We start from the raw sequence: 21,806 nt of genomic DNA, 5'->3' as shown, positions 1-21,806 counted from the left end.
AAATATTTTATATATATATAAATATTAATTAATCCTAAAGTCGGCACTGAATAATTGCTTCTCACCTTCGTTTGTTTTAATTGTTTTGTTAATATGACCAAGGGAGAAATGAGAGTTGCACAAATCATTGTCACAGCAACAGAAGAAAACACTTTTAATTGTTACCGCTTCACACCTGGATAAGAATTATATTAAATTAAAACCTCACTATTGGGGTGGTTGGGAGTTAAAATTGTCATCTTATTCTGAAAGAGTATTTGGTTTGAAACTCAATTCTGCTATCATTGTGGGCATGTCACAAGTAGGGTTGCACATTACAGAATTTCGAATCAAGTAGGGTTGCACATTATAGAATCTAATTACGAGATTCGGTATTCTGTTTAATGACGTTATCTCATAACTATAATAACAATTTTTGAAACTTCATAATTTTGAAAAAAAATATTTTTGTGTTTGTGGTACTTTTAAAAGTACACATTTTGCAACGTCCTTTCATAGCCTATTATACGTTTCGTGACGCAAAAACTACCCAATAGTACAATTTTTGATCATTTTACAGCTCATGATCCAACAAGGCTACTATAAAAGAGTCAATAAACTGACTTATGTGGGTAAAATTATTTTTTCCTATAATTATAAAAATTCAAAATTCTAGATTCGAAATAAAGTATTCTAGTATATCCTAGAATACCTAAATATTCTGTAATGTGCATCCCTAGTCATGAGTGTCCTGGTGCAAACCCAAACTAGGTTGTCCAAAATGTTGACCAAACAGAAAAAAAATAAAAACACAATCACCCAAAACGTTTCACATCTGAAAACTGTCTGAGTGTAATAAAACACACATATATATATATATATACATAATCAAAATAAGATCAAAAAAAATATAAAATATAACTTGGCCATATAAAATATAAGTTTTTGTTAGTCGACTTTATTTTTATTGGGCACGTTACGTTTTATACGCAACCATTTTCTGCCCTGCACATGAAAACAGGTAAGTAAAGTAATATTCATACATAGCCATATCCATAAAAAATTAAGCAAATGTCAGCTTTATGAAACATACTTTGCTAAACATGGTTTACTTTGGCTCCAGCAACCCTTTCGTATTATTTCTACTTTCCCAGATTCATTTGTCCATGAAACGAAACAGTTTGGTTGCCTCCCTGGAACTTCTTCATCCTTAACACATAACTCTGTGGTATTGCAGGATCCATTTCCATCAATCTCCTGTTAACCAAACACAAAGATATTGCAATTTATTATTGATATGATGAAGTTCTCTCTATATATATATATTATATCATATTCATAGCCTATGATTCTATAAATACCTTAATTAGCAAACAGTTTTCAAAAAATTATATATTGCAAACAAAAAATTAACAACTTGTTTTTGTTGAACCTCGTCCTCATCATATAAATAATAAATTGATTCATAGAATCATAGGCTATAATATAATATATATATAATTAGCGAACTGACTTATAGGAACAGAGATCTATTTCGTATTTTTATAACTAATGTGCTGAGTCAACCTTATAAATTATAACAATACCAATTTGTCCATTAAACACTATTTTTAGGTTTAGCGTCATTTATATTTCATTTTGGTATGTCACTTGCGCACCTTGCTTTAGTGTAATACAATATAACTCAAAAACGGAACAGTTTAAACTGAAAAATTGGAGCAAAACATTCAATTCGGAAAGGACTTTACATACACTAATTATAAAAATCACAGCTCCTCTTTTGGTAGGCCATTTTAAATGTAATATCATAAGCAGTACAATAAGTACATATATAAAAGTTAAGGAGCACAATATGCATAGTAATTGGCAATTACTAATGCTGCAGTTAGTAAGTACAAAGTAAGTACATTTTTTAGTTTGGCGTGTCGTCAACAGAATAAGTATATTTAAGTGCCTATAACAAACGCTAAATAATTAGACAACCATTCACTTACTGAATCTTTACATGTATAGTCGGTAGGAGAACGAATAGCATGATTTTTGTTAAAGTGTTCACATTTTAATGTCTGTGTAGTAACCGATGTAAACAAGCACGCAAACAAGATAAACTGCCGCATGATGGAGCTATTCTGTAGTAAACACCTGAAAATAATAAAAAGTAAAACTTAACTTCTATATTAATGAATGTTACTTGCTTTATCCTCTGACCAAAAAACGACAGTCGGTATAACATGGGTTTCCATACACCTCTTGCCAGCAATCGAATTGCCATGTACTTTTTTCATATTTTTATCATTTTTGTTTATTTATGAGTTTATGGCTGATAATTTGGACAACCCATTAGTGACCCTTGGATTTAAGCAATTGCAGTTAAGTGTCTTGCATAAAAAAAAAGTTGTAATGAAATATAGAGAGAATAATAGAAATATAGAAAAAACATATATACCTGCTTGACTTTCATGCAGCAAAATGCTATTCCTATATTCTGCATGCCATATTTTATATAATATATCCTCACTTTTTTCAGTTGTTAAATAATTATTGTTTAATTCTTATAAAACAAAAACAACATCTGTAGAGTAAGGATATAAATGAATAATTCAGAAATTGTTTATAGATTGTAGCATTTCAAAGTAATGTGAATAACATACAAATCCATAACCTTCCTTTTTTTAGTTGTTAAATACTTACTGTTTAATTCTTGTAAACCAAAAAACCTCTGCAAAGTCAAGGTATACTATATTCAAAATTAATAATTCAGAAATGTTTTTTAAAGTGTAACAACTTAATAAGTAATGTGAATGGTGAATACCATACAAGTAAGCAACATGCAAGCAGAACATGAATTAGTTAACTGTAGGTTAAATTAAAATAGGTTTTAGGTTATGTACTGTTTGAATTGGCGGGGTGTAATACCCATGTAATAAATAAGTTGCAACGCGAGCGTCCAAAACACTTTTAATTTACTGATAACACAGTTTGGACGGCAGCAAGAAAGAGCGCGAATGAAGTGCCGTCTGTAGCAACACAAAGAGAGGGAGAATTAAAGAGAGTGGAACAGACGTGACGAGACGGGTTGGCGTCACTGAAAGTCACGTGACCACAGCCAAGTCTGGCAAGGTAGGGAAAGAATGTTGTTGGCATTATCGGCTGTTGGAAATTTTCGAGTTGTTTCCTGGCCGCAGTGACAAACAAAATAAAAATATTTAAATAGCTAAGTAATAACGGTAATTATATGCAAACGTAGACCACATATACTCTTAGTGTTTTAACATATTCATGCGTGTTTGCAAGCGGCAAAGCTAACTGAAACAAGTGATCTTTAAATGTTAACCGCATTATTAACACACGACTTAATAGCTCACGTAAGCATGAACGCAAAACATACAGAAATAGAACATTGTCTGACTAGCTGTCTGTCCCTGAAATGACTCCACAAAAGAAATTTTTTTACACTGTTAATAAATTGGCCAGTGGCAGTGACATCAACAATCCAAAACAACTGAGTGTAAATACTGGGGCAAAACATCACATTACATTTTAATAATAAAACAGAAAATTAGTTGATAGTTTCAAACTTAAAGCAACTAACCAGAATACCAGAAAAACAAAATCAATTACTTTTAAACTGGATGTAAACATAATATACCATTAAGTTTATTGTAAATAAATATGACACAAATTGTAACTAGTGGAATACATGTACAATTCAGTATTTAAAATCTTACTTTTTAAATAAAAAACAGAGATTGTGGCTTCAACAACCAACAGCAGCTTGAAATTTCATTATTTTATATCAGGGACCATTAAAAACTATCGAAACAAGGAGACTTAAATAAATGCATTATTATATATATATATATATATTCAAATTCGCAAAGTTTTGTTTTTGCAAAGAATGAAATAGGAAACAATGTTACAGTTACAGGATGTCATTTATTGAAGATATGGGCTTTCAACAATGAGTCACTACATACACCCTATTTACTTACTGACCACATTAAATAAAGTCTTAAATACTTTCCCAATATCCATTCATTATGTTTATTAAATGAGATCACCAGAAGTTAAGGAGGTAATTAGTAAAAATTAGCATGAACGATTGTAACTTATTTATCCTTCTGTGGCAGGACAATATTATAGTCCGTAATTACATACACAAATGTTCTGTTTTGTACATGTGTGCCTGCTTACATTTTCCAAAACATGTAACTTTGTGGGTGATGAATAATATACCAGATTATTTGCAATATTTTTAAAAGGGTTGCCAGTTTAAACAACTAATAGGAAACCACTAAGTTAAAGCAATTGTTGTTAAGTGTCTTCACTGTCTTGCCAAAAGACACACACATCCACAACTGTAACAGCAGCGAGCCTTGAACACATATTTTCTGGGCTATTTTACTTGCAAAAGTTAAACAGCATAAGTAATGATTAAACAAAATGAATGCTAAGCAAAAAATGTGATTCGAATAAAACAAAAAAACAATTTTATTGTTAGCACTTTTATATAGGATTGTATGAACATAAGATTTTTATAAACTGCGTCTAATTTAAATGTATTCGTAGAAACACAAGTTTAGGGTTTCAACTGTAATTTTTCAAGCGATAACTACAAAATATGTGCCCAAAATGTCTTTTTCGTTAACTTCTAACAAAAAATAAACTCAGCGCCATAAAAAGTTAGCGTGTTTTTCCTTAAATTAACGTTAGGTGATTTTTATAAATCATATATATATAATCCCCAGTCTGCAAAGTATGGCAGTTCCTGACGAGATCTCGCGCGTGCAAGACGGTTATTTTTCGCGTTTGCGCGTGCTATCATTAAAAATCTGCGTGCAAAGCACGTACATTTTCAAGCCACGTTAGGAAATCTTACTTAATTTAATACGTATTTTTTTCTTTGTTTAATTAATTGGCGTGCGTAGGACAAATTGTGGCGTGCATAACCGAAAGTCTGTCTGGTATAATCCAAGAACAGATTAGTTTAACCAATAGTTTGAAGAATGATAAAAGATTAAATCATTTGAATATGTTTTAATACATAACTATTACAGATCCAAACGTTGTTTTACAATTTAATTTAGAGAACATTGAATTACAAAAATATTCATGTACGATGTACATTACAGATAACTTGTTACTGCAAATATAAAACAATCAAACATAATAAGCAGGATACTACGTGGCTTAAAAACCTGTAAAAAGAAAAAGGTAAAGAACAATATTTAAAATTGAACAGCCAACTATCTCATACATACACACACTTATTATCTACATTCTAGAAAGGTGGGTGCACTAGTGCAGCAGTCTTACCAGTCAACACGATTGTTTGCGAGAATAATGCATATTTATTATTTGGCGACAAAGACTAACTCGTTGTATACATGAAATTATTCTACGAACCTTAGGCTGGTCACATCACGAAAAATAACTCACAAGCTGTGATCTGGTATGGCCGATTTTCAGTATGTCTGGCGCCGCTCAACGCAATTAGTGATCCATGTTGTCTGTTCTTGCATGAAGAACTCTGACGCCACGTAGCGACAGAATTCGAAGCCAAACTTCTACCACTGGAGGTGATAATAAGTATAAAATAATGCTTATTGTGCAGTACGTTAACCTACATTTCTTTAAAGGAGTATATTGAAAACAATGCCATAATATAAAACTTGAGAAAATTGGGGAACTGGCATTTGATTAGCACATATACCCTACAGCGCTTTTAGAACCAACCAACGACATATGACGTTTTATCCAGAGTCCGTATATAAACATATTTATACACTGACTCTGGTTTTATCCATAGAACGTAGTTCAATGAATGTAACGACAGTCATTGTAACTTACTTTATCCTCGCTTGACTGGAAACCGACAGTCATGAATGTTCTGTTTCATACACCTCGTGCTAGCGTTGTCCGCTTGTTTATCCATTTACTTTGATTGAACCAAATCAGAAAAGCATATTACTGGAGTTAAGTAAATACCTTGACTAATGACACTTAGCATTCACCGTTTGGATTCCATTAATTTACTAAAAAAACTTAAGAAACATACTTAAAATGATAACTTGTGCTGCGTCTGCATTATTACCCAAAGCTTTTAAGCAGTGGTAATGCAATTCACAAGGCACATTCACCCATTTATTAATATTTCATACTATGATTACACACAACACTGCACAAATAATTATTATGCTGGCAAAATGTCTGGAACTACGGTTTTTCACGAGTGCGCGGAAACTTGTATTTACAGTGAGAGCTTGTTACGAGTGTTTTTTCATATTGTAGAGCGTTTCCACATATCAACAATTCGGGCATGGATATACTGAAACAAAAATACATTTCGTTAACAAGAAAGAACACAATAGTAAATTTAAATTTAGTTATATATACAAAACATGACTATATTTAATACTTAGTATCCAGATTTCACATATTCACATTGTTTCTTCAAAGTGTCAGTCCTTAATTTAAACTATATTTAAATTGAGCACTGATAAAAAAATAAAATAACAATAAAAAAGAAACATTCTTCTACAATACTTACATTAGATTACTTATTGTGATAACAAGTCATATAAAAGCAAAATAACACAGGAGTTTGAAACGTAACATAAAGAAAAAAGTCAGAAAGTTATTGCTGCACTGACATCAAACAATTTGTACGAAACTCTTATAAAGTTGCTGCAATACAGGCATTTAAGAAAATACTCACTCTCGCGTTACTTTCATTGGGAATAGTAACTGTGTTTTGATTTGATCGATTTCGAGGAAAAAACTTTTGATTTTCCTGTAACACAATGCCATTCTTTTGTTACAGAGAGTACAAACATTTAGAATAAAATAAAAACTATCAGTTTTCTTTAAATCTTGACATTATCTAAACAACTTATACATTTTGCTCAACATACACTGCAACATTAATACCAGAATAATAATAATATTTTTTTATACAGAAGACTATAAATACAGAAAAGTGTGTACAAAATTTAAGAGCAAAGATAAAAATAAAAAATAATATTTAGTTTTTTTTAACACAAAAGGTATCAAATTTGCTTTATCCTTGCATAGGTGGGAAAACATTCATTATAGCCCTCTGTTACTTTTATAGTCAGTGTAACATTTAAATGTAAATAACAATTAATAATAAAGATTGTAATTATTTTACCTTGAACTCAACTGTTAGGACCTTGTCTACTAACGTGGGTTCGGCAAGAATATCTTGAAAGTTACAAAACCAATCCGATTTCCACTGACCCAGGATCTCTCCTGTGTGAGCTACCATCAGCAACCTGGAATAAAGATTTTACAAATTTCACAGCTTGTAATATTCAGTTACAGACCACAGCATAAAATCGAAACAGATTAATTAAGAAAATTAAAGATTTTTTAAGGGCCATGCCAACGAAAAATTACATTTTTAAATAGATAGAGATGTAATATGAAATGTAATGTAAAGATACCACCAAAGTTTCAAAAAAAGTTTTTGAAAAAATCGTATAAAGTCAAACTACAATAAATACTGTGGGCAATATTTATGTTGTGATATTTTAAATCAGGGGTGTGGAACCTTTATTACAGGAGGGTCAGTATAAATTACAGGATGAAAACACGGGCCGTACGTTTATTTAACATAGGCTTGCATGGAGCAATAATAGTTTCTTTTTGTATTTGGTCCTATGATGTTAAAAGCGGGTTATTTCTTTGCAGAAATATAAAGTTTAGACGCATAAATTTCAGAAGAAAACTGTCGTGTAAAGTTATTGTCTCATTAAACAAATTCAATGAAAATATCCAGTTTAATAAATAGTAGATAGATGACAGTTAGTATCATATAATAACTAACTTGTCTGTTATAAGAACAACTGATTTATCATCTGCTCTAGTAGGAACATGATCAACATAATGATTGTCTTCAACAAATTTTCCTTTTTCAATTTCCTGTGAAAAAATTGGAAAGAGTTTCTGTTGTGACCTTTCTGATTTATCAATGAGAAAACAAGTTTATCAATACATTTTACATGATGGTAACACTACATTTTGTACGTTTTTCTTCAAAAAATAAAATCTCCCAAAAATAGTTACACATACTTGGTAACTCATAAGCTGACACAAGGTGTATGAAACAGAACACCTGTGATATAATGACTGTCTTTGCGTTGAAGATTTGTGGTTTAATTTTGACCACTCTGACCAATAAAATTTTGAAAACTGATCTTGAGAAATCTAAACATATTACCAAGTTTTTTAACATTTAAATTGAACTTTCCTTTTTTAACTTAGAATTTGCACCATGTATCGTATCTGTATTTGTATTTACTAATAGCAATTACACTGCTAATATTTTTGAAATAAAAAAACTTATACTTTAAATTTTTTTTTTTTAATCCCGTAAACAGAATAATTTATATAAAATGAAAACTTACATTAAATATCGCAAATCCCGTTGCATGCTTCAAACTGTAAGGTTGAATGATTCCAGTTTCTGGATTAATCCATCGAGAAGGTCTCAGCTTTCTCACTTCTTCTGTCATATCAGTGACTCTAAAATATAAGGATTTTACTTTGGTTGAAAATATTGAAAAGGTTTCTACAATGCATTTACTTCATGTGGCGATGCTGGAAAAGTTGTATTAACATAGGAATGGACACCTGGCTACAATAATAGCAGCTACTAAACAGAACACAAGTTAACATTAAGGTTTTATTTATCAGACATACTTTATGTTAGAGACATACTTTATGTTAAAAAACCAGGGTTTTGCCGAAAGAGGCATAGTTTTTAAATAAACAAAAATAAATCACCTTTGTACACCTTCCAATGTAGTGCTTGCCAAATCAATAACTCCGCTGACAGGTCTTGCAACTACTCCAACCAAACCTTTCCCAACCCCTTTAAAAAATCCCGATGCTCCACCTTTCTTTGCCCCTTCTATTGGTTTCGAAACAATCCCCGTCACACCACTGAACAACCCCTTTATATTACATACAAATATTAGAACATAGGATGTTGGGCTTATTTAAATAAAAAAATGTTTTTCCAGCTTTTCATGGTGTGTAGCCTACTTTGTAGAAAAACATCAAGAAGACTTCTGAGTTACCAAACTCAGAACTCTTCTTGAAGAAAATGTATGAAATATTTATTTTATCAGTTTTATATTTTATAATGATATGAATGCGTGTAATGAATGTAACTTGCTTTATCCTTGCGTCGCTGGAAAACAACAGTCGTTACCACACTGGTGTTCTGTTTCAAACACCTCATGAGAAGTGGGGGTAATTAAAAATAACTATATTAATGAATTAATAAAATACCTTTTACACACCTAATTTACAATTCCACTATAACAAAGAATAGCTAAAAAACAAACAACAAAAAAGAATAGTTGCAATGTATGCTAAAGTCTTGTCCAAAAACATACAATAAATGAATGTAACTTGCTTTATTCTCGCGTGACAGTTGTTATAACATGGGTGTTTATACATCACATGCTGGCTTACAAGTTACCGTGTATGTTACTTAGTAGGTGATTATTTTTTTTCATAGCAACGAACCATAACAGCTCCTTTTCCTCCACGAGCCAAACTTTCTTTCATATTTGCTGGTTGTTTATTTTTTGCTTCCAATCTCTTCTTTTGATATTCATCATCCATAGTAATGGTAGCGATCCCTTTTCCTAACGCTCCGGTTACTTTTGATACTGCACCAGCTGCACCACCTTAAAACACAGGAAAAAGGTTTATGTACCATTTTAAAACACAATGAAAAGTTTACGAATCAAGTTAAAACACAAGGAAAAAGGTTATGCAACACCTTAAAACATAAGAAAACTTTATGCTCCCCTTAATACAGAAGAAAAAAGGGTATATACCCCCTTTAAACACAAGAAAATGTTTATTTACCACCTTTAAACACAAGAAAAAATGAAATCATGTTGTAATGAAGTTAAATTTACGAAATTTGCACAGCAAATAACATTATTTCACTATCTTAAACCTGAAATTAAAGTATCACACATAACCTTTTAAGCTATGATTATAGTTACTACAGCAGTAAAGTGCAAAATATGGTTTAAATTAAGTTATAAAAATTAAGCCAAAGTCCAAAAACTTGATTTTAAATGCTGCCAGGTTTGGTTAAGCAGCATAGGGTGGGACTAAACTGCAACAATAACCCGTAAGCTGGCGCGAGGTGTATGAACACCTGTGTTATAACGACTGTCGTTTTCCGGCCACGTGAGGATAAAGTAAGTTACATTCTTTCTTTTAATGTACATTTCATTAATTAAAAGTGCAATGTTTCATTTAATCTACAACTAAAAACAAAATAATAATATGCGGTACCAACCAAGTGTTTGTCCAAGTAAATTTAAAGTTCCAAGCCCAAGCCCTTCAAAGAATTCTTCAGGTCCTTGAATCATTCCTTGATACGGTTCATAAAATAAACTGGTGACCCCGTCAGCTAAACCTATATTTAATCACAACAGTTAATTTTTCAAAAAATTTTGTGTTTTAAAAAAATTCTGAAAAGTTAAGTAACGGTCTTAGTAATATTAGATTATCAGCAAAATTCTTCAACATATTTTTTTAATTCTTAAATCTAAAGTCTTTATACCAAATAATCATAAGAAAAAAAATTGAAAGACCCCAAAAAAATCATAAAAAATGAAATGAAATGTAACTTATGTATTTATAAAAGAATGTAACATTAGTAATATGGCAAAGGTAAATAATTGATCTGTATCTAATGTACAACAGTAGTTTAATATAGTAGAGTGGGGGAGACGGGACACCTTTAGCACATAATATCTGAATATCCTGATCGTGTTTTAAACAATTAACAACAGTCTATGGAAGTCATGAGGACACGGTTTTATAATTCTTTAATGCTTTTTGTTTCCCACCAAATCGGACGGGAAAATAGAGTGAAAAGTTGTCCCATCTTCCCCACCCTACTATATTACTTATTCTAAAATACAGTTCAATTGTCCAAAACACACTAACATACCCATCACTAATCCATATGGGTTGCCAATCACATCAAGTCCAAACACAAGAACATAAAGTTGTTTGATTGCTTGCCCTTTGTAATGGTTCATAACAGAATCTTGAAGTTCAGATCCATTAAAGAATTGAAATCTTCTCTCAAAATAGGCCAGCCTATTTCAATGTATGTTATAATATTGAAAATTAATTTTTTACTATTTCTAGAATCAAAATAATATGCTTTTGTGTGCGCGTATGTGTCCTTGGGCAAGACACTTACCAGGAAATGCTTCAACCCAGTGGTCCCTAATGAGTTGTGCAAATTACCAGCCATACATAAAAAAAGTAAAAAACCCATTAAAAAAATCACCCACAAAGTAACATACTTGGTAACTTGTAAGCTGGCACGAAGTGTTTGAAACAGAACACCCATGTTATAAAGAATGTTGTTTTCTGACCAGGCGAGGATAAAGTAAGTTAGATACAATACAATGTTATAAATCTGTCATTTTGTAACAATTACTTTTTAGTTATACTTATAATTTGCTTATTTTGCAAAAATTAAAAAAACACAATAAAAATTAATTTTATTAAATTAAAATATACATTATTTACGTTAGTAAAATATGTGAGCACGGATTATGAGGCATTACGAAAAACTGCAGTATTAGATAAATAACATACTTGAATACGATATCATCCATATCCGATAATGTTATTCCAATAGATTGCATTAAAACATACAGAGCATTGAACGGAAGTTTAACAAGAGATGAATCTTCCTTGTCTTCAACTTTGTTTTGCATCGAAAGGGAAATGTGAACCTGAATTTTACAACAACTTTAATTAAAGATATAGTAGGGTGGGAAAGACAGGACCCCTTTAGCACATATTATCCAAATAGCAATTGCCATTAGGTCTGCCAAGGACACATACGCCAACAATGGCAGCACCGATGAGTCTTGATCCCATTACCTCTGGGTTAGAGCCAGGCGAGCTAGCCACTTTGCCAGGACGACGCTGTAATATCATTATCCTACCTTAAGCGGTGACAAATGCAACTGATCGAAGTAAATGATTGAGTTTGACGCAGAAGATGATGAACTTTTATCATTCGCCAAAAATTGTAAATCCTCCGCAAAATATTTGACAACCTTTTAACAAGACGTTGTTCATATATATACATATGTTATTATTAAAAGTTTGCAAATACAAACTTTTTATCTGAAAATAACTTTGGTTATAGGAAACTATATAAAAAAATGCGGTTTTAAAATAGATACCAAGTTAGTATTTATAACACTCACTCAATGTATTTTTTGGCCTTGTTATGAAATCATACACAAAACCAACAATTACAAGAGCTTGGTTTTAAAAATTACTACCTTGTAACAAGTTGGGGATTTTCAAACAGAAATCTAATATAGTAGTGTGGGGAAGATGGTACACCTTTAACACATAATATCCAAACATCCTGATCGTGTTTTAAACAATTAACAACGATCTATGGAAGTCGTGAGGATGCTGTTTTATAATTCTTTGAAAGTTCTTTGTTTACTGCCAAATGGGATGATAAAATAGAATGAAAAGGTGTTCCATCTTCCCCCTTCCTACTATAATTTTAAAACACATGGCGGACTTCCAAATATTGTTGTCCATACCTCGTTGTCATCAATTTCATCTTCATTTCCACCAAACACTGGTAATATTGATGTCAACAATCCCATGTCTAGCTTAACACTAAATTCTTGGATCAAAACCTGAATACAAACAACCAATAAATGCAAAATATATTTCTTTAAAATGTAAAATTTTTACAATAAAAAATTGAAAAAAAATTACAATAAAAAAAAGTTCCACATTTTTTTTTACGAATTTATGGTATAATTTTATTATAATATTTTATTAGTATATTAACATTTTTACCTTGCAGTATTTCACATGAAAAACTGCTTCATTTTCCGTGACCTCTTGCATCATGCTTAGTTCTATAAATGGCTTGGCCACATTGTCAACAGCAACAGAAGCAGGGAGGGGAACGGGATTAAGAATAACTGGAAACACAGCTCCAAACAACTGACTATCAATCTGAACTTTGTTGATCTGTAACAAAACACACAAAAATATGTTTAAAATTGTTATAAACACAATTAAACTATATTCAACAAAAATACAAAATTAAAGTTTGTAACAAAAATTTTTTGTTTTCCGAGTGGTTTCTACATTAAAAAAAAAGTGCTTTATTCTTTTTAATGCTTTAAAACGAAAATATCTAATCTTTTAATATATTTAAACAACACTTTACACAAAATTAAAACATAAACTTATACAAAATAAAAACAAAAATTTATACAAAATTAAAAAAAATTAAAAAAATTTTTTTTTTTACACCAAACTGTTTTACTTTTGCGTGAAATGATTTCTGATGTTCACTCGAGTTGACTCTCATCCAAATACCGGCACTGAACGAACGTTGCAGATCCTTCTGATTAGGTTTCTTGGTCTGCATTTTCATCAAATCAAATTCGTATTTATCCAAAGACACAGTCCCTGCTGAATGCAAAAAACACAGAATGTGTTTTGTTAAATTCAGATCAAACATTTGTTATTTTGTTTTCCATTATGCTTTGCAATTGCCAGCAATTAAGTATTTGCTACATTATATCAAATAACTAATTTTTCTGGGAGCTCTCAAAACAATATTTTTTTAACAAATATAAAGTGGACAGAACCACAAAGTAATTGCTTTGTTATATCAATTAACCTATTTTTCTGGGAGCTTAAATCTTAAAAAATTAGCCATGAAGAAAATATAACCTAAGGATCATTGCAAATAAAAAACATAAATACACTTGTTGTTATATTTGTCAATCACAAATAATGATTTAAGAAGGATTTTATGGGGAATCTATAAAAGTTTTTTCAGTGATTGGGAAGATTATCTTGCTGTGAAGGTAAGTAATTGCCATTTCATGTACTGGTAATTTGTCTAATCTTAATGTCTCTAATTATTTATAGTCACATGCTTCAGGGTTTTAAATAACAGAAACTCGTTTGACTTTTTTAAATGCACCAACACTCGTATTCGTCAAACCTAAGAGACTAACTTATGTAGCGAATATAATATTTTAAGCAGCATAAACATAAAACATTTTTAACAAGTGCTTTGTTTTCTTTTTTTAAAAGCAAGGTTGGCATTTCTGTACCCCAATATGCTAGACTTGGTATGTTAATAGTGTGAAACAGATATGCAGCTGGGATATAAGGGAGGACAATCACGTATTAGTATTTAAAAAGCAGTTATCATTCACCTGATCCATGTCCTTTTAATTGCTTCTGGTAAACATCTTCCAAGAAATTGTTATATTTAACAGGCAGTGCTTTCCATCTTTTGTTTTGTTTTTCCTCCCAAACAACTCCTGAAGAAAAACTTATGATGTTAATTTATTTTACTGTCATCAGATAAGGCAGTGCTTTGTAACTTCTTTTTAAGTTATTTTATTTTTTCTATGTAACTTTCTATGCAGTAACCAAAATACCATCCATAAACTAAAAGGTATGGAAGTTTTAGAGTTTTACCATTTTTAGCAAATCATATAACATAACTTTAGCAATTAAAACAATGTAGTAGACACAACTAAAAAAGGAACCAGTTTAAACTAAAGAGAGTTATATAAAAACTAAACCAAGAGTTATATAAATAGAACAACAAGTAAAAAGTAAACTACCTAACAAAACTACTGTACTATTCACTTACAAGTGAGCCTAACACCAGTTTAAGAACCACAGGTAAAGAATGAACATTATAAAACAAAAGTAATCACCTGAACTGATGACAGACATTGTAGCAACTTCTTGGTGTAATGTGCTGTCTATGAATGAACATACTAAGCCATGGAGTGAAACATTTAACTGAAGAGTTGGTTTTTCAAACTTGAAGAAACTTTCAGTAAAATGAGCTCTTTTCTCGTTGGTAGTAAGCAGAAAAGACTTTTGCAAACCATCAGAAAAAATGACATAATAGATCTGAAAGCAGAAAAGTTATTAAACAAATGCAGAAGTGAAATAAGGTTAGAAAAAATCTACTGGTGTAAAGGATAATGATTTTTTTACACTTTCCAAACATTATGAACAACAAAACATTGACATGTTAATTTAAAGTTAAACAACTTTTACCCACAAATACTTTAACAGGTGCGTTTGACATAATATTTAGGTTAACAAATTTTAATACTAAATTTCAATAGGATATTGTGTTGATTTGTATTGGTTGATATACACATTTAAAAATAAAATAAAAAACTTTAATAAAAAAATTGATAAAAAAAAATTTTAATAAAAAAATTTTACGTTAGAGTATAAACCAATCCATACGTATGGTGAATTTTAGTCGCGTTAATAATGAGTATTTATTCTTTTCTGACTGGGAAATGAGAGTAGTTACACATTTTATCTGATGTTACCACAAACCACATAAAAGTAACATCATCATATTACTTTGTGGGTGAATATTTTTTAGTTTAGAAATTTTTCAGACACTGTATGACTGACAATTTGGATAACTGATAAGGGACAAACTTGGTTAGAGCCATAATTCAGTAACAAAAAATAGAATACTGACAGTGTAAAAGAATTATTAACGTGAAATTAATAAGAGTTTAAATAAAAGAATGTAACTTGACATTTTATCATTTAGCAAAAATGATCCGGACTGTACACTTTGAGATTCAATCATGTTATCTTCAGATGGCCGGAAAACATTAGTCGTTAAACATGGCTGTTCTGTTTCATACACCACGTGCCAGGTTACGAGTTACCATGTATTGTACTTTGTGGATAATTGTGTTTTTTTTCATTTTTTTATGTATGGCTGATAATTGGAGCAATTGCTGTTAAGTGTCTTGCTCAAGGAAACATACGCCCACAATGGTAGCAGCGACAAGCCTTAAACCCATTACCTCTGGGTTACACCCAGGCGCGTTAACCACTTTGCCACGGCACCGGTCATAATTTTGGTTATGNATTAATCACCTAAAATAAATATTCACAAATATATCCCACCATTGTTTCATTGCATTTGAAAGATGCAAGTTTATTAAAAGCAATATCAATTGTGTTTTGTTCATTGCAATAAACCCACTGAAACTTGCGACTATTTGACGGAGTCGACCACAACAAGTGCCTGGCATATCCGGCAGAAATAACTTCTTCATTCTTGTCATGTCTGAAATATTTATTTTTATGATTGTAAATTTGGTTAGGAATATGATCAGACTATCACAGAAAAAAAAAGTGCAACTTTTTAAAATGTCAAATTACTTTTCGAACATTCTAGTTTTATCATTTTAATCTATTCTTTGTGGGTTGGGTATTTTTTCAAGGACCTGGGAATTAGGTCAGATTTGGCTCGTTACCAAAGAATTTTAGCATTAATCTATCACCATAATCTACAAGGGTGAGGCTTTATTATTATAACAAATCAGAAGTTCTTGGATCTAGACCAGAGTAGGCTTGTTCCCCAATTGTAAATATTATAAAAATAAAATAATAACTTTATTTGTTACTTCGTAGTGAAGACTAAAAAATATTTTAAACTAAAGAACAGCATATAGCAACAAAACAACAGTTGTTAGAACACGCTTACAGTTAAAAACAGATTTACACTTAATTTGAAGAAAATAAGCGTGGTCACTATACCTAGTAATTGAAATCTTTTAACATCCATTTTACTACAAAAAGTAAGATAAAATTGCGAACCTGAACACAAGGTTGTTATCCGGTGTGTCATTTATTACTAACAAAGCTGAGGATCCTTCAAAATAATCTCGCACGGATATAATGTTGGAACATTCTGATAGAGAAACATCAACAAACAGCGTTGTGTTCGAGATTTTAAAAAGAAAACCACTTTCCATTTTGTTGAACCTGGATATTAAAGGAAAATAAATATTTTCGTTGTAATTATTACCATGTTTAAAACCGAATTCAAAATTTGCCTGGTAAATTACAACACAGCACGAAATACAGTGTATAATACTGTGGGGTAAGATGGGACATCTTCATGTTTTAAACAATTAACAACAGTCTATGGAAGTCGTGAGGATACTGTTTTATAATTTTTTGAATGTTCTTTCTTTACTACTAAATTGGGCAAGAAAATAAAACAAAAAAAGGGGTCTTTTTGTGATTCTTCCCCCATCCAGCTTAATGTAATAATGTATTTAAAAAGCTATTTTAGTGAAACATTTATTAATAGTTATACCTACTCATTTTTTATGATGCTGGAAAATGAAAACTAAAATATATCACTGAGGGAACACACAAATAAAAGTTATAGAATTTGAAGAAAACTGTCCTTATTTAAACTGACAAAATCCAAACATGATAAAAAAAAATTACGTTTATTAAATAAAATTTTTCATTTGAGTGGAAAAATGAATTTTACCATTTTTTACTTTTAATTTAAATAAACTTTTAAATGTAACTTACTTTATCTTCGCGTGGCGGGAAACGACAGTTATAACACGGGTGTTCTGATTCATACAACACGTGCCAGCTTATGAGTTACCAAGTATGTTACTTTGTGGGGGATTATTTTTATATATGGCTGATAATTTGGACAATCCATTAGTGACCACTGGCTTGAAACAACTGCCGTTAAGTGTCTTGCCTAAGGACACATACGCCCACAAGCCCACAATGTTTTATCAAGAAAAAAAAGTATTTAAGCACTTATGTACATAAAACCTACAGCACAAGTCTTACATTAACTACATACGTGATTTTATCTGAGGCTGATGTTGTGTTCTTTAGTCTGACAACTAAAGTACTGCTGGAGACTTCAGGCCAGAATGGAACAACTTTTCCACTCTCCACTGTATGCCATACTGGGACTTTTAAACCAGATACAGAGAATTCCACATCTAATGTTGATTTATTTGAAAACCTGTAGAATGGTTTGAACACGATCATCTTTGTCAAACTGAAACTGGACATCATGATTTCAGTGCCTGAAAAAAATAACAGATAAATTAGTAAGTGGAATTCAGAAAAAGACCAAAAAAATGTTTTAAACTTATTTAAAAATTATAACACAGGTGTTTTATTTATTACTTTTTATAACATTTTAAACATAAATTTCTTTTTTTCTCACGGATTAAAAGTTAAAACTTTTTTTCATCTAATGAGAATCATTGAAAAAAAATTTTAACATGATTTTTTATCTAATGAGAATCATTAAAAAAAAGTTCTAACATAATTTTTTTATCTAATGAGAATCATTAAAAAAAAAGTTTAAACACGATTTTTTATCTAATGAGAATCATTTAAAAAAAATTCTAACATAATTTTTTATCTAATGAGAATCATTGAAAAAAAGTTTTAACATATTTTTTTTATCTAATGAGAATCATTAAAAAAAAGTTCTAACATAATTTTTTATCTAATGATAATCATTGGAAAAGTTTAAAACTTTCCAACATAAAATAAACTTGGTTTTGTAACCTACCAATAATATAATTACATGACTTTGATTTACACGTCACAAATCCACTGCTACCAACAGCATCGATGGTAAAACCGTCACTGAATTCTGAATTACAAACTCGAAGTTGAAGTTTGTTCTTTGAAAGGAATGCACGGGAAGAAAATGCAAATAACATAATGTTCTGTAAAATATTTTAAAGTTTATTTAACATTTGACAACGATTCAAAGCATTAATGCTTTGATATCTGTAAGACTTGTAATAAAATAAAAAAAAACTCCTAAATTTGAAGAGAAATGTAACTTTATCCTCGATTGGGCGGAAAATGACAGTCGTTATAACACAAGCGATCTGTTTCATACACCTCGTGTCAGCTTACGAGTTACCATGTATGTTACTTTGTGGGTAATTATTATTATTATTTTTTTTTATTATGTATGGCTGACACATACGCCCACAATGGTAGCAAAGACGAGCCTTAAACCCATTACCTCTGGGTTAGAGAGAGGTGTGCTAACCACTTTGTCACGGGGCCGACTGTGGAAAAGTTTAACGTAGCTTTTATTTTACACAGCATATGTTTTTTAGCAAGAACCCATCTTGTACAAGTTAATCAGTTAGTGGGTACAATTCAACAGTTACTAGTTTTCCCAAAAAATGAAAAATTCACTGCCATATTTACATGGTATTACTTTAATGCACCAACCTCGTTTCTACTTTGCATGACAATATTATCCACATTTGATTTATAATCCAACACCAGCCCAGTATGGTTCATCAACCAATATGGTGAGAACAATTCAACTTTCAAAACACCATTTGTGTACGCTGAAAATTAAAACATGAGGAAAACGCTTATAAATTGAACAATGAATTGAATTTAGACTAAACTGTAATTTCCCCCAAAAAATATACTTTTCAAACTGTAACATAAACGAAAGGTTAAGATTATTGTGATTGGAACAAAATGTAAGGCAAAAAATTAAATACAATTGTCAGGAAAACTATTTTAATATATAGTAGGGTGGGGGAAGATGGGACACCTTTAGCAAATAATATCCAAATATCCTGATCGTGTTTTAAACAATTAACAACGGTCTATGGAAGTCGTGTGGACACTTTTTTATATTGTTTCGAATGTTCTTTGTTTAAAATCAAATAGAAAGAGAAAATAGAATGAAAAGGTGTCCTATATTCCCCCATGCTACATATACGTATTAATAATTATATTATTATGAAACTTATACTTTAATTACATAAGTTATTACACCAATATGAAACTTACTGATTCGTTTTGCGAGGTTCAAATTTATTCCTTTATTTTCTGCATTGCTGAAAGTCCAGTCTGTTAGTTCATTCATGTTTTCTTGCAGATCAAGCACAGCAGACCAACTTTGGCCTTGATATGAAGGTATCTGCGAATCAAATTGTATGAATACATAGCAGAGGTGATGGGTTTAAGACTCAACATTACCACCACTGCTTGTATTTGTTCTTGGGCAGGACAATTTATGACTATTTCTCTAATTCTTTGATTTTTATAGAGCCGCGAAATATGAAAATAATTGCAAGGGGCCACCAGGAAAAATTTTTAAAAAGGTTTGGGAACGCTGCTCTAACTAAATTGTCACTAATGGGTTGTCAAAACTGTCAGCAATACGCAAGAAAATCAAACAAATATGCGAAAACTCGTAAGCAGGCTCGAGGTGTATCAAACAGAACACCTGTAACATGACATAACGACTGGCGTTGCCCCAGCACGAGGCTGAAATATGTTATATTTATCTAATCAACCTAAAGTCACAAACTATTCTAACAAACCATATAATGAACTAAACCAATAAAAACTGTTGGCTATATTTTCAACATATTATAAAAACAAACAACTATCTATGGAAAAATGGAAAAATACTTGTTTTATCTTATTCTTTAACAATAAGCATAGGGGTTTAAAAAAGTAATAATAGACAAAATTGTTAACCCTTTTCTTATTTTTTTCTAGACTTGGGTTTAAACAAAGGTAAAAGTACATTTTTTTAACGTTTTTTAAAACTAAAAAATTTTTTAAATAAAAATACTTTTTCACTTTTTTACCTTCACTTTGAGTTTGCTTTTACTTATTTCTAAATCGAGCAACTGTGCGCTGTGAGCGCTTTCAAGTTGGTTTACGAATCCTTCATAAGCGATTCCCAGCACAGAGTAGTTGATTGGAATGGGAAGAAAATTACAAAGTATCGCTTCTGTTCGGAAATGAATGTCCACTGCTTTTTTACCTGAAGGAATGTTGTAATGGAGTTACTTCTGGAATATTTGGGTTGATTTAGAAATATTTGCGACACCTGATCATCAATTAGGTAATTTGTTGAAGACCTTTGATTATTAACATTAACAATTTAAACCTGAAATATGTGCACACCAGATTATGGGTGAAACTGTGATAACACTAAACTGTAAAACTTAAGGCGTACCAAACTTAATAGGAAAAAATAAATGTAACTTACTTTTTCTTCATGTGGCCAAAAAACGACAGTCGTTAAACATAAGTGTCCTGTTTCATACACCTCGTGCCAACTTACTAATTACCATGTATGTTACTTTATAGGTGATTAAAAATAATAGTTCTTGCTTCATTGTATTATTATGTGAAAAGTCAGTTTTGCAAACAAAAATGCATAACAGAATTCTATTTACACAAAAGTAGAGTAGGAAAGAATAGAATTTCAAGAACATATTTCACCAAATTTTACCTTCACTTGACTGAAAAGGCAGAAGTTTGTCTTCAAATTTTACTTTTAATAAAATTAGTTGAGAACTTGCATTTTCTGGCTTGGATCGCAACAATTCAGTTTCAGGACTCCCCCCAGCCACCCATGAACTCCAGGAAAGTTTGCACAACGAACTTTCGTTGCTGGGATAACAAATTAAAAATATAGAGTAATGTGTAGTAAGATAGAACACCTTCAGTACATAATATCCAGATGTCTTGTTTTTTAAACAAATAACAAGGGTTTATGAGAGTCAGGAAGATATGGTTTTATAATTCTATTAATGTTCTTTGATTACTAGCAAATAGAGCTGGAAAATAAAATGAAAAGGTGTCTCATCTCACCCCTACTATAAATAGAACTTAAGATAAAAATAAATATAAAAAAAACAGATTTTAAAATTTTTCTAATTTTTAGAATAGTTTTAATGTCTAATAAAAAAAAAAAAAATAAAGCAAAGAACAATTAAACACAAAAACAGATTTAGGGCAAAAGTTTTAAAACATTTAAGTTTTTTTTATATAAACTAATAGGTATTATAAAAAACAAAATTTAATTATGCAACTTAGATTATTGAATGAATGTAACT

The 21,806-nt window shown here is 30.8% G+C and overlaps 2 protein-coding genes across 3 annotated transcripts in view; both read right to left on the bottom strand.

The window, feature by feature from the left end:
- The window catches only part of tgfbr-iia (transforming growth factor beta receptor), a 10,121-nt gene extending 7,548 nt beyond the window's left edge, over positions 1–2,573 (bottom strand). Inside the window, 4 exon segments of one of the 2 annotated variants that reach the window (NM_001078367.1) lie at positions 66–175; positions 1,073–1,236; positions 1,974–2,121; positions 2,426–2,549. In NM_001078367.1, the coding sequence (NP_001071835.1) occupies positions 66–175; positions 1,073–1,236; positions 1,974–2,096 (397 nt within the window). In that variant the 5' untranslated portion in view covers positions 2,097–2,121; positions 2,426–2,549. 2 annotated transcript variants of the gene reach the window in all.
- Positions 2,574–6,037: 3,464 nt separating this feature from the next.
- Positions 6,038–21,806, bottom strand: part of LOC100182550 (vacuolar protein sorting-associated protein 13C-like) — a 30,855-nt gene continuing 15,086 nt past the window's right edge. Inside the window, exons 22-45 of the mRNA XM_018817435.2 lie at positions 21,200–21,360; positions 20,547–20,725; positions 19,738–19,867; positions 19,159–19,280; positions 18,476–18,635; positions 17,747–17,978; positions 16,726–16,893; positions 16,030–16,192; positions 14,793–14,994; positions 14,280–14,387; positions 13,373–13,521; positions 12,895–13,071; positions 12,630–12,728; positions 12,009–12,122; positions 11,653–11,792; positions 10,991–11,142; positions 10,331–10,450; positions 9,538–9,701; positions 8,788–8,957; positions 8,409–8,526; positions 7,829–7,923; positions 7,151–7,274; positions 6,698–6,772; positions 6,038–6,307 (exon numbers count right to left, since the gene is read on the bottom strand). Of these exons, the coding sequence (XP_018672980.1) occupies positions 6,260–6,307; positions 6,698–6,772; positions 7,151–7,274; positions 7,829–7,923; positions 8,409–8,526; positions 8,788–8,957; positions 9,538–9,701; positions 10,331–10,450; positions 10,991–11,142; positions 11,653–11,792; positions 12,009–12,122; positions 12,630–12,728; positions 12,895–13,071; positions 13,373–13,521; positions 14,280–14,387; positions 14,793–14,994; positions 16,030–16,192; positions 16,726–16,893; positions 17,747–17,978; positions 18,476–18,635; positions 19,159–19,280; positions 19,738–19,867; positions 20,547–20,725; positions 21,200–21,360 (3,370 nt within the window). The 3' untranslated portion in view covers positions 6,038–6,259. The remainder of the gene's footprint in view (positions 6,308–6,697; positions 6,773–7,150; positions 7,275–7,828; positions 7,924–8,408; positions 8,527–8,787; positions 8,958–9,537; positions 9,702–10,330; positions 10,451–10,990; positions 11,143–11,652; positions 11,793–12,008; positions 12,123–12,629; positions 12,729–12,894; positions 13,072–13,372; positions 13,522–14,279; positions 14,388–14,792; positions 14,995–16,029; positions 16,193–16,725; positions 16,894–17,746; positions 17,979–18,475; positions 18,636–19,158; positions 19,281–19,737; positions 19,868–20,546; positions 20,726–21,199; positions 21,361–21,806) is intronic.

Source organism: Ciona intestinalis, chromosome 1 (assembly GCF_000224145.3).
Source record: "Ciona intestinalis chromosome 1, KH, whole genome shotgun sequence".
NCBI lineage: Eukaryota > Metazoa > Chordata > Ascidiacea > Phlebobranchia > Cionidae > Ciona > Ciona intestinalis.
The sequence above is the reverse complement of the archived record's forward strand: the minus strand, read 5'-3'. Positions and strand labels throughout refer to the sequence as shown.